Below are 13,580 nucleotides of genomic sequence, written 5' to 3'. Positions count from 1 at the left end.
CCTGATATTGGTCTTAGATTAGACCTCCTTTTTCTTCTGCTTCTGTTTGCCCACCCTAATCTGAAAAGTACTACTTGACAATTGTAGCACCTCAGAGATATATTCCCTATTTTCCATTCTAGAAATGGATATTCTGTCAAATTCCCATTTTTTTCTTGCCTTGGTTGCTAAAATACTGCCTTCCCTGATTTTCCATGCTGTAGCCGTCCATCTCCGTTCTCACCCCTGACTGAAAAGCCGTGTGTAATCCTAGCCTTGCTCTCTATTTCATTCCTTACCTGTCTGCACTGTTGATACTACCACGTTGAAAACCTGGATAAGAGCTGCTTGTCTCTCCAAGGGTTACCTCCTTGATACTGAATAAGACTCACTCACAAGGTCTGACTCCTTGGCATAAACTGCTTTCTGAGATCCTTCTTCTGAACAGACACTTACCATGGGCTTATTTTGTAGGCCAGTGGCTTGCACAAAGGATCGTGTAATGAAGAAAGCCATGGAAGTAGCTGCAATATTTGGTGTAGGGCGTTGGAGGGTACAGAGTGACAGAGTTCCTTGCCCATTGTGTGCCTTCTGCGTCAATATAACTTGGGAACCAAAAGCCTCCTTAAAGTTTTTTCCCACTTGTAAGGAACCACATGAACTTAATCAGATGGTATTTTCCTGTGCCTGGGGTCTTTTGAAATTGTAGCTACACAAAACCAGCATTTTTCAGTGTAAGCTGTAATTAGATACATGTGTTACATTTTCCAGAGAGCAGTGTAGCATAGAAGAGATGTTCACTGCAGAATTAATTGCTTCCATTGCGCCTGAGAAAGTTGTAATCTGTTTACATTGGCCTTAAGTGATTTCCAAAGCCTAAATGATCTGAATAATCTTTGGAAATTTAGCCATGTTGTTGAATGAACGATAGATACATGGGATAGATATCATCCCTTGGTGCAATTACTGTGGATTTTCTGGTTTTAAAGCAGGGATTAATTTAATTTGCTAACCTGCAATACTGCGCACTGCTTTACAAGAAGTGGCTGAGATGTTCTGTTTATACAGAAATGCTGGATTAAACTGAATGAAAGTCTTGTGCCTTCGTACAAGGTTTTAAACCTGCTTTTTAAAAACACACTTCTTGAATGGCGTGACTGGTCATCAGAAAAAAAGAAATCATACTGAATAACTAAAATTATATTTGTCTCAAAGGACAACATATGCTAAACAACATGATAAATTGGTAACATTTTCCAATATCACTTAAAATTAGCACCACCAGAGGACAGGGCTCAATAGGTGGTGCCACTGCTGACTCAGTAGCAACTGTACTTTCACTCCCACTCTGTACTAAACCAACACAGCAGCACAATAAAAGACTTATATTTGTACTAACAGTATGCTTCCTGTGGGAAGTAAACCTGTGGGCTCTTTCACTGTAGTCATTTATGTTTCTATTTGGTTAGGAGAAATATTGGCGCCACAGCAGTGCCCTGGCCAGATCTCAGCTATATAAATGTATTTTGTGTTTCTCCAGTTTCAGTGTAACGTAGCACAAGTCATTGTGGCTTTCCCACACAGTGTGTCACTCTGTTTGTTATCACCTGGGTTCAGGAGTAAGTGAAATGCTTGATGTTTGAACAGAACGTTATAAAGTGCCCTGTAGAGGCTCTTGGGGATCTTGAGAGACTTTCTGTCACAGAAAAATGATAACTTCTGTTTTCACACAGTATTTTAGGATACAACTTTCCATGACAGGTTTTCGTGTTCATCAGTAGCTTAATTTAGCTATCAGGTCTTTATAGCTATTGGAAATCTGTGTTAATTAAAAACTGACTTGTTCTGTATTTCAGGTAGATCAAAAGAAAACGTGATATTGAAGGAAATCTGTTCAGTTTCCCCGACCTCTTCAAAGACTTTTTTACCAATATTAGCACTGTTTATTAATGGGGAGGCGGGGAGAATAATTTCTGTTTCAGCCAGCAAAGCACTCTATTCACATTTTTGGATCAGTCAGAAAAGGCCAGTAGATTTTAAACATGAAGGGATTTTAAATATCCCCAAACCTTTAAAAGGACTTCAGGAGAAAAAAAAGATGCATGAGGAGGAGAAGGTTTTAGAAATATGAGAATATTGAAATCTCTTTGGTGGTCTGACATAACTTTTTTTTTTTAACCTCTGTGTTATATAAAGTTAAAATTTTAATGTTTAGTCTCTTAACAGTCCCATTATTTACATGGGCCAAAACTATAAGGAGGGCAGGAGCATGGAAGGACTCTTTAAAGCTTTGGTTGAGAATACACGTGTATTTTGAAACAGAGTAGATAGCTATCTGTTGTGTACCTCCTACAAGTAAGTTTGCCAGCCTTCCCTTGCTAAGCAATCCTTGCTGACATAAACTAACAGTATTTGAAACCTTTTGAGTTGCCAGAAGGTGTGGTGAGGTTTCTGCATAGATATTACTGAGGCATTTTGCTCCACGCCTGCAGAAAGAAAAGGTGTGGTGAAATTTGACAGTACTGGTGCAATTCATCATACTTTACTATTACCTCTACATGCTTTGGCTTAGACACTGTAAATAGTAAAGGTACTGTTTGTCCTGAGAAATTGAGCCCTGTTATGTAGTGCAACACTTCTGAGAAAGAACTGATCTATATATCTGAAAAGAGATTTATCTGTTTATGAATATGCACAGAGTTTTCACATATGCAAGAGTGCGGTTTTCCTTTGAATTACTCAGGTGGTGAGCATTTTTGAAGTATTCCAGGTAGCGGTTAACATCAAAAATATGAAGAGTGGCCTGAATTTCTCAATCATGATACACACTGCTACATTATGAGTAATGATGTATATGTGTGGCTTGTATGCACTTTAGCCGAAACTTGCTTTTCTGAAGGAATCTCTCAGAAGGTGTAACAGTACGTCAGCTGTGCAACTACTGAATCAGAAAGTTGATCCATGCTTTGTGCTAATGGGAATTTCCCAGGCTGCTCACTCTTCATTGCTGGAGGAATGGACCCCACCTCCTGAAGATGCAGCTGAGGTGCAGCTTGGGCTCTGTAGTTGAGCAGCATGCAACCTTATTGCATGGCAGACGATCCCCCTAGGAGGTAGGAGTGGCCACACTGACCTCCCACTTTCTTCCTTAGTCCCAAACCTTCCTCTCTCTGATACTTTTCCTCCTAGAAATGGGGCTTGACCCCAGCCCTACCCTCTTCTCTCACTGCCCCAAGAAGTGAAGGGCAAGGAGGATAAAGGAGGACATGGTGAGTGTGGGGTGGTCAGTGCTGTGGGGAAAAGGAGTTACTGGACAGCAATGAACTGAGCCCAAGGGAACTAAGGCAGAATGAGAATGAAGAGAGAGAAGAGAAAAGACGAACTGCTCTTACGCTCAGCCTTTTGAAGTTTAATGATTCCTCCTCCACCCCATTTGTTCAGCTTTCATTCCCATATCTCTGCCTTCCTTACAGGAACTCATGTGACTGCCAACTATTCTCCAACACTCCACACTGAACTCTTATCAGAACTACAGCATTGCGATTTTACCTGTGTGACTAAAAAGTCAACCTTCCACTGTAAGGATTTGCTTACCTCCAGGATCCTGTTCCTGTCATCTATAAGGTACCACTAGTAAAAGTTTGTTGTTTACCTGCATTGATTTTGGGTTATGAGTTGCTCTTGATAACATTTAGAAAACGTGGGTGAGTGTGTATGAGTTAAAAAAAAGAAAAAAAAAAGCTCAAAATAAGTTTGAAATCTTTTTGTCCCAGGAGCAGCATGCAATTGTGAGCATTTGCTCACATGACAAGACAGATACACTGCATGGTATTAGAGTCTTTCTCTTGTGATGTTTGAGAGCATAACAGTGAGGAAAGGGAGGCCAGGTACAAATGACAGCATATGGATATTCACACAGGGCAAAATGGAGACAAAGTATAAATTATGCTACTGAGACTGTTACTAAAAATGCGTAGCATGAAGTTGTGTATTATCTCACCTTTACTCCTAAGCATTGTTAGCCATCCTGGGAATTTACTGTTCACAAGGTGACTAAGCACTGCTTGGAATTTATGGAGATATTCTGTAGAATTTGATTCAAAGAGGGGTTAAAGTCAGGAGAGACAACGAGAGCTTTGTGGGCTGACAATGGCAGAATCAAAATGAAGGAACTGGTGGGGCTCATTCTCAGGTGTGGCCAACTCTTATTTGGTGAGGGAAGGCTAAGCTGAATGGATTGTACTACTTCTACATTAGTGAGATTTGTATTTATGTTTAAAATGAAATTAATCTGAAGGTTGTGCATTCTCCAACCTTAAAGATATGCAACATTTGACTGGGAAGGAGCCTGATCAAGCTAGTATAGTTTTGAAGACCAGATGACTGTCAGCTGCCCTTTCTGATCAAAGTTACTCTATATCTATGAACTTCAGGAGGCCAGTTTTTGAAAATAATTTACTTTGTTCAACTGAGCAATATTCATTACACACTTATATGTTTGAAGAATTAGGACTGGAATAAACTATAGAGCCCTAGGGCCAAATCCTGTCATCTCTATGGAACTTCATTACGTGAATTACCTTCCTTCTGTAAGACTGCACGCGGGTGAACAAGTGTGGTCTTGTATCTGCGTAACTCACTAATCCTTTGAATTAAGTGTGCCTCTTTGCACGGGTGTAATTACAAATTTATTTGGGGTGTGGTGGCAGAGCAGTAAAAGCTGCTTATGACAGGTCCTAAAGCTGTGAGTCTGTGCCTTCTTCCATACTTGGGCTGAACAAAATACTGAATCCATCTGTTGACATACAGACATACAGGAGCAGAGGTACTTCTTTGCACCTTCTGTTTGTGAAGAAGTATATTTTAATTGATAAGAAATACAATGGCCTAGAAATAGTGCCATTTTAGAACAAATCTGCTGAAAATTAAATGTCCTGAATATTTTAGGTGCTGTATTTCCATGACCAGATCAACAGAAGCTCCAGAACAATAGTAAACACAGTCTTATCTCTTGCAATACATTTCCCCATTTGTTATCTCCTGACCAGCAATTAACTAAGATACAGGAAAGTGAAGGAAAATATTTGAACTGTTTATACACTAGTGAAGCTGGTGTCACGTTATCTTCCTTCTTTTGCAAGATCATGTTTGCTACCAGCAATTACTGCCAAGGTACATGTTATCTTGAGGGTGATGGGAGACCAGGGGCACGTGGAGTAGTGAAAACAAATAGAATAAACAAAGTACTGTGTGGTGGAACTGAAAAAACACCACCACAGACCACCCATCACTGGTGCCATGCTGTGCATACTGGAGTAGGGAAGAAGCATAGCTTTCTTGCAGTAACTTTGCTCTCCCAAATCTTTCTCTTTCGCTCTTCTGGTACTTCTCTGTGACAAGTCCTCACAGGTCTGTTTCCTTTCTTGTTTCAATGGCAAAGGGAAGAATAATTCATTCCAAACTATAACTTGCTATAGACATTGCTTCTTTTAGCATGATTATTCTCTTCAGTCACAAAATAAGAGACTATATAGCTTTATAAATACACCACAAAGATAACTAGAAAACGCCTTCTCATTTCCCATTCCCATGTGTTCTCTGAAGCAGTGTTGTTGTCTCAGTGGGATGTACATCTGCATGTACCTAACTGCCTTCCAAACTGCTTATCAACTCCTGTTTCAGAGAGCCTGGATGAATCTTGTTTTGTGCTGTAAGTATTGTATCTGAGTTGTTCAAATTCCGTACATGAGGGATTGTGGGTCCTGCTGGTCCCTTCCTGGTAGAAAATTTGTCTCAATACTGTGTCTTAAGCCAGAGTTAGGACTGACTCTCCTTCCTCATGTCTCTACAAGCAACAAAACACCTCTGATAAAAGAATTGTAAAGTTACAGAATATTTGAAGTTGGAAGGGACCGATAAGGATCAGTGATTCTAACTCCCTGCTCCTCATAGGACTATCTAAAACTAAACCATATGTGATTCCCTGATACAACTAAGTATTATACAGATGCTTCTTGAACTCTGCCAGGCTTGGTGCTTTGATCACTTCTCTGGGCAGCCTGTTCCAGTTACCAGCCGCCCTCTCAGTGGAGAACCTTTTCCTCGTGTTCAATCTGAACTTCCTCTGACGCAGCTTCATTCCATTTCCTTGTGTCCTGTTGCTGGTCACCAAAGAGAGGAGATCAGCATCTCCTCTTTCCCTGTCCACCTTGAGGAAGTTGTAGACTGAATGAGGTCACCCCTTAGACTTCTCCAAGGTGAACAAGCCAGGTGACCTCAGCTGCTCCTCATAAGTCTTGCCCTCGGGGCCTTTCACCATCTTGGTTGCCCTCCTCTGGACACCCTAAAATAGTTGGATGTCCTTCTTACACTGAGGCACCCAAAATTTCACAAAGTTCTCAAGGTGGGGTTGCACCTGTGCAGTGTAAATTGGGTCAATCATCTCCCTAGCTATGCTGTGCTTGATGCACCCCAGGACATGCTTGGGCCTTTTGGCTGCCAGGGCACAGTTGACTCATATTCAGCTTGCCATCAACCCAGACCCCCATACCTCTTTCTTTGGGGCTGCTCTCCGGCCTCTCAGCCCTCAGTTTGTACATATAACCAGGATTACCCCATCCCAAGTGCACTTGAAATACTCCAAATGAAATGCATTTGCTTAAACGTGTTTTTATTATGGTTAAAGGAGCAAAAGAGTACATCCGCAGGAGTCGTTACGTGTGGATACATGGAAAACAATTTGAATAGCAACGTGCCATATTTGGTCATGAATATTGGTCCAAAAAGATTGAAGGAGAAATATGAATTATAAGATTTCTATAATGCATTTTGAGAAAGTGAGGAAGAGCCTTGCAGTATCAGGAGCACAAAGAAAAAGCAATTGCTTTGTCAGAGTAGGAATGGTTTGTAGCAGTTTAGAATTTAATCTGTGTGCTCTCGAGTGACTAATTGCAGAGGAGTCACCACGAAGCTTGGTCATAGAGAAACCTGACTTGACTGGAAGGTTGCTTTTTTTCTTTTTTTCTTTGTGAAACTTCTGCTGATAAATTGGTTTGTGATTTTTCAGTTTGATGATTCAGGACTGTTATCATTTGCACCAGGAACATCTCTGTTCATGCTCATGCTTTCTTTGGGTCCAATTTTCATTCCCTTAACCTTTCATCCATGAGTAAATAGTATCATTCTGTACAGAAAGGAGAGGTCAAGGACCCCTGGAATCATTTCTCTGATTTAACTTTTTTTTTTTAAACAAAGCCTTCCAGTTTTAGAAAATATGGATGAGAGAGAGACTCTGCCTTTCTTTTCACCCTTGATACTGCAGTGCTTTGTGCCTTGCTGTGAGGGACAGAAACTCTTTCAGCTTTCTTTTCTTTTCTTTAAGGGGAAAAGCATCTGCCAAAGAAGAGGATGCTGTTGGTTGGGTTGTGTTTGATCAAGAAGAGGAAAGGATGATCAGCCTTAAATTCTTCAGAGACACTTGTGGCCTCTATCCCAGCTCCTGCTGAGCCTACCACCTCACTGCCAGCTTCATGAATTTCCACAAATGCCTCATGGACAGCTTCAGACACCTTCAGGCTCTCTGTTGAAGAGATGCCAGACAGATTGGCTGAAGGGCTGAAAAGGTCAGTTATACCAAAAGCTGTTAAGACAGATGTGAGGTTGTATTTCTCCATTATCTTCATGCGAGGGAGGTACACTTTTGTTATTCTCTCTTCCATCACAATAGAACTGGTCCACTCCTTGAGTTTTTCGACGGTGATGACAGTCTCAAGCTACAGGGAGAAAAGAGAATGAGATCTCTGGGATGAGAGCACAATTTCCTTTGCGGCAATGCAGTACCAATGGTGTTTTTTCCCTTTAAACTGGCTGCTCTTGGCATGGCATTTTTTCTAGATATATGCAGATTAATGCATCTAGGACAGGAAAGCAAACTATGACTTTTTCTTCTCTACCCTGTCCTGCTTTCCATTTCTTTAATAGGCTTACTGACATTTTTTTAGACGAGGTGTCTACCCAGCACATTTCACCTAAAGCTCTTCCCTGTTCATCTTCTTGGCCTGGGAAATATATTCCAAAAGTCATTCTGTGCTCTTGAGTTGTAAGCTCTTTCTACATTTAAGACCTCCAATTAATCAGGTATTAGTGGTAACCGATTATTAAAAGCTGAATGATCAGTTGTTACTATTCTACGAACATTTTAATGAGAATTTGGCTTTTTGAAAATTAAAAGCTAAGTTGTAAAGTATCCTTCCATTTTAGTTACATTGGGACAGTCCAGGCTCACTCAGTTCAAATCTGTTTTTACTAATTAAGAAAGAAAGACTAAAATAGCAGAGTGACTAGTTGCATTGGTGACCGTTAGAGCAGTGGGTGCCTTTGATAGTGATCGCCATCCAGAATAATTAATTTCTTTCACTACTACTACTGTTGCTTTGTACTTAGTGATATTTCTTTCCCTGCTAACTTACTACATATCTCTCTACTAACTTACTAAGTATGCAGATTTTGACATGGCAGTACATAGTATAATAGTGCCATGTCAATATAGTCTTTCTTAACGACTTCATCCAAATGTGTTTTTCTCTTGTGCACACAGATTCTCTTCTATCCAAGTCCTTCCTTTTTTCCTAATCATAATATACAGTGCTTGTTCTCATATATATACCTTCTTTTCCTTTTTTTCCAGAACTGCCTGTAATCTTCAGCATGCATGCCTGCAGTCACAACTGGTAGAAATTTAGCTGTGTTCAAATGCCTTTTCATTTTTATAATTTAGATTCTTTAAGTTAGTGTACAAACATTTCAATGAACTCTCATTTATTATATAACTTCCTATTCAGACAATCTACAGTCCTGCTAATGACAATATCTCATGCCCGTAGTCTGTTCATATCAACAATAGTATGTCATGTACATTTTGTTTTCTGAAATTGCTTTAATCATTCCAGCACCTCTCATATCCAGTTTTTAGACAGCTTAATTTTTCAGGATACTAAGGAAGCATGTTGAGCACTGCCAAATCAACAATAATTACAACTTGTAAAATTAACATGAACTTCTCAGGAAGCTGCTCAGGGAGAAAGAATGGAGCTGTAAGACCTTTGGAGTCCAAGCTGCTGGACTAACAGCTACTTAGGTGAGAAGAATGTGTTCTGCAGTGACCAATATTTACCCCACTAAAGCAGTTCCTTAAGCAAGCCATGCTCAGCAAAAACTATTGCAGGATCACTGACACAGCTCCATGATTCCATGCCACAATCCTGCATTGCCAGTGTTGAGATCTGTGTTGGTGAAGTGTTTTAGGATAACTTTAGTGTGAAGGGCTTTGCCACACCTCAATTTCACTGAGTTTATGTTTTTCTGAAACCTAACTGCCAGGTCCATACCTGCTCCAGGCCATAGACATCATCAGGCAACAGCACCAACATACTCAGCTTCCCACTGGCATATGGAAGCTCCAGGATCTTCATTTTGTCAGAAACCACCTCTGCCACTTTAAATGAACCAATCTGATACATCATCTGTACAGATTTGGTTTCTTGCTGCAAAACAAAATACGAGAATGTTTTCACAAAGATTATTCTTGGAGTGTAAAAATGTCTAAACTACTGATTGCTTTTGTTCAGAAAGACTCTATAACAAGGTGTCCACTCTCTTCAAAAAATCTAGAAGATTACACATTTAAGGTGATGTATGCCCATGTACCTCAGTAATTCTGAAAGGCACTTCCTGGGTGTCTTCATCCTTAAATGCTTTCTCCCACATTCCTTTGAAGTAAATGGCATTGACAAGGATAATTTTAGTCTGAGGATTCACAGAGCTCGGCCGAAGGATATTTTTAATCATGCCTTTAAGAGTGAATAGGAAAGGAAAACACATACATTAATATGTCTGTGTATAATGCATCTTGCTTAGCAATCACAATGTTAAATGAAGGGTGTAGAATTTGTGGGGAGCAGGGTCTATGGCAGAGACATTGTTTTGTTTTTTCAGCTATCATCTTCTGAGCTGGATTTGGTCACTGCTATTGACAATAGCCATTGTTTCACTCTCTGTAAAGAATTATAATGAGAGTTATGAGACCCAGATATTTACTTTATTAAAAATTAGTAAATATGTATATTTTGTTCCAATGGGAAAAACCATTGGAACCCTTTATCCCAGGAGGGTCTCTAACATAAATACTTCTTGTTTCAAACCGAAGTTGAAAGGAGACATCTATGTATAAAAAAAAAAAATAAAAAAAAAAGGAATAGGAAACTCTGCTCTCCTCCTATGCTTTATTCTTATTTTGTTCTTATTTATTCTTCAGTCCTCATGCACACAGCAATCGCCTCCTTTCATCCTTTCTATCAGTAGCTTAATCATGGCCTGGTTTACTCCTTCAAAGTATTACACCATACAAGAAATGTGATTGTGAATATTTTCATTTTAGTTAAAATTCAGCATCTTTTATGTATGTTTGCTGTTCAGGCCATGTGTTACAAGCATGAGGGAAAGGAATGTTTTTGAGGTGGCCAGGAAGAGACTAGAAGAATGGAGGAACCACATGGAGATGCAGTAGGGTAAATTCCCAAATGTGGTATACCTCTTTCTCTGCATTTCATACACCTTCCTGCCGTTTCTTAACTGTGTGGTTTTCCATTACCCTTTACCTGTTAAGATTTCTCAAGCACCTTATGACTGTATGTCCTACTTAACAGCCACACGACTATTCTGGGAAGCTTGAGGCAAAGTGCACTGATGAAACAGTATCTGGATTCTCAACATTAGTGTCAAACCACTTGTCATTGTGTACAAAGCATGTTTTAGTTCTGTCCCTTTCATCAGGACTGGAAGTATTATATAGCCACAAAGTCCCTGCAGGTATAGAGAGTCCTCTATATATGAGGGGAAAAAAAATTGTTAAATGATAGTTCCATATCTGGGAACTGATTTGTTTTCCAGGACCAGGAACAGAGGGAGAGGCTTGGCATTCTACGTCTGTTCTGACTTAAGCATTCTCATATGCTGTTCAAACATGACGGCAGAAGAGACAATACCTATACTGATACTTGGCTTCCTCTTACCATTTGTCTCATCCTCAACCCAGGAATTGATGAGCTGTCTGGCTTGATCTGCAGCTGTTTGAAAGTCAATAGTTTCCAAGCCTCCTTTATACAATTCCTTCACACATTGTAAGTATTCCTGCAAAGGAAGAGCATGCAGTTTTCAGATCAGAATGTCAAAGCATTTTACAAATGTGAAATGCAAGACTGAAATTAACAGATACAAATAACCTGCTTATTATGGCCTATTGGTAAGCTATGACTCTAGTTCATAAGCATGTTAAGATCTGACATTCATAGCTTCAAGCATGAGTATATGCTGACAGATTTTAAAATGCTCCTTTCAGTGGGAAAAATTGGAATATTTTTAAGAACCCGAAGTTATTTTTCAGGTTTATTTTGCAAGTTGAAAAAACAATTGGAGTTAATTCTTTCCAACAAAAGTTACCTTTACTAATTATACATTGATGTGATTGGATCATGATTGCACTTTGCACAAATTTCTCTTTGACTAGGCAGATTTTTTTCTCAAGACTGTAGAGGGTTAGGGCTGTGATAGACAGGAGTCATGAATCTGTCTTTCATACGGAAGAAAATTCCTTTAGCAGAACCTAGAATTCTGACTGGTTTTGCATTACAGAATGCTATGGCTTTGACATGGAGATATACTCAGATCAGATCTTGGAGCAACTCACCGGTAGGATTGGGTATGTCTTTTCAGCATAAAGTCTACTGGCAAAGGCGAGTGAATAATTGTCACTTGGTCTGGTGATTTGGTCAAACACGTCTTTAAGTGAAGTGTGGACACTCACAGCTGTGCTACACTAAATTGTTGGCATGAATACAAACAAAAACATAGATCATGTTATTCCAGTCTTAGTACTCAGTAGGTTTTTCATACTATATAGAAAAGTAAAGTAGATCAGACACTTCTGCTTACAAAACGATTGTTCATCCTGTATATCTTGTTGCTATAACTACACTGATTTAGTAATTTTCTAATATCTACAGTTCCGTGTTGCCTTTTTACTGTAATTTCCTCATACCTATCTCAGAAGGACTCCCAGTTACTCACTGCAGTAATCTAGCTTCAGCAGATCGGGTAGGCTTTCCTCCATTCCTAACCAGTCCCATTTAACCAGTAGCACCTACTTAGCTTGCTTAAGCATACAAATATCTATAATTTTCCCTGTTTGCCCAATATCTTGGTGGTAGTTTCATTTTCTGCTTGTTCTGAATCCTCTGTTCTTCTCTCTGTATTCTTATGAATAAAGCGTTCCCCCGAGTGCTGGATGCAGAGCACTAGTTACTCATCAGAGAGAGGCTGGAACTGCTAGGAGACTGCTTTATCTGCTAGGGTTTGCTCCCCAGAGAAAATGACATAGAGAAGGATATGAAATTATATCTGTACCTGAGATTCAATAGACTCTCCAATTCCTGTGATTTTATCAAAGTGAACAACCTGCAATTGAAAATCAAAGTAGTTGGAATAATAGGTATAACAAAAAGGTTTGCAGTTGAGGTTAACACATGATATTTGAAGTAAACCTGTTGGCTGAGAAGTTGGATGACTTAGAAGGTGTCATCCCCCTGTATCATCTGTGAACAGCTGTGCATACTGTTGTCTGCTTAGATGATCTCTTTGTCCATTGAACATCTAGAAATTAGCTCCAATTTGTGCTGTTAATAATACTAACTTTCTTCTTGGTAACAATCCAGCCATTCTATGAAGGAACTGAGAGCTGTAGGAAACTAATTTGAAACATTGGGCAGGCTGGAGACACATTTTCGGGTTTTTATCTACTTCCCCTACTCTAAACACAGGCCACTGGAATGTGTTGTTCTCTTTGAGAATCCTGTTGCTAACAATGACAAAAATAAAATTAAAATCTAGTTTCAAGATTTCTGGCTGATCCATTTGTTTCACACTACGGGAGTTTGAGGTGGCTGCAGCTTTTTATAACTCTGGATTCAGATTTTTTTCCCCTTGGACTATGCAAGGGACATCATCATATAATTAAGTGCTATGGTTGTGTTGAGCAGTAGGAAGGTTTAAATTCTTAACTGTAGCCTCACCTTGTCTATCTGATCCCTGGTGTTTTCTTTTGCACCTAGATAGACCATGGACAGAGCAGAAATGATGGCCAGGGGGGAGTACAAGATGTTTTCGTTGACATGGTGGACTTTCAACTCCTTAAATACATCAAAACAAAATTCCGTGCTTGCTGCACCAATGGAGCCCATTGTGAAATCAGTATTGTCTAAAGCAAACAGCAGAAGTACAATGACAATGGAATAATGGAATATAATACAAACACAGCACAATTCACATTAATAGTAGCTTTTAGGAAATGAAATAAAAGCAAGTAGTTTTGAAGACATTCTGTAGTAACATGCTTGTTGCTATGCATGCATGTTAGATACTCTATTCATAAATCTGTCTCTTCTGCCTTTGCATTGTGTTGCCTTTTTCACAGTAAAGTTTGCAAGAGTTCTTAAATCTGTATGTGATTTCTGTTTACCTTTTCAAAGCAGTCAAACAACTATTGCCTG

General features: G+C 39.5%; 1 protein-coding gene across 1 annotated transcript; it reads right to left on the bottom strand.

Moving 5' to 3' along the window:
* Window positions 1-6,904: 6,904 nt before the first annotated feature.
* LOC104066691 (ovalbumin) lies at window positions 6,905-13,271 on the bottom strand. Its single transcript, XM_009569346.2, has 7 exons — window positions 13,104-13,271; window positions 12,439-12,489; window positions 11,723-11,851; window positions 11,049-11,166; window positions 9,685-9,827; window positions 9,366-9,521; window positions 6,905-7,751 (listed from the first exon to the last, which is right to left on the bottom strand). Exons 1-7 carry the CDS (start codon window positions 13,269-13,271, stop codon window positions 7,356-7,358), a joined length of 1,161 nt encoding a protein of 386 aa, XP_009567641.1. The 3' UTR covers window positions 6,905-7,355.
* Between the last annotated feature and the right edge of the window lie 309 nt (window positions 13,272-13,580).

Source organism: Cuculus canorus, chromosome 2, assembly GCF_017976375.1.
Source record: "Cuculus canorus isolate bCucCan1 chromosome 2, bCucCan1.pri, whole genome shotgun sequence".
Classification (NCBI taxonomy): domain Eukaryota; kingdom Metazoa; phylum Chordata; class Aves; order Cuculiformes; family Cuculidae; genus Cuculus; species Cuculus canorus.
This window is presented reverse-complemented; position numbering and strand designations above follow the sequence as displayed.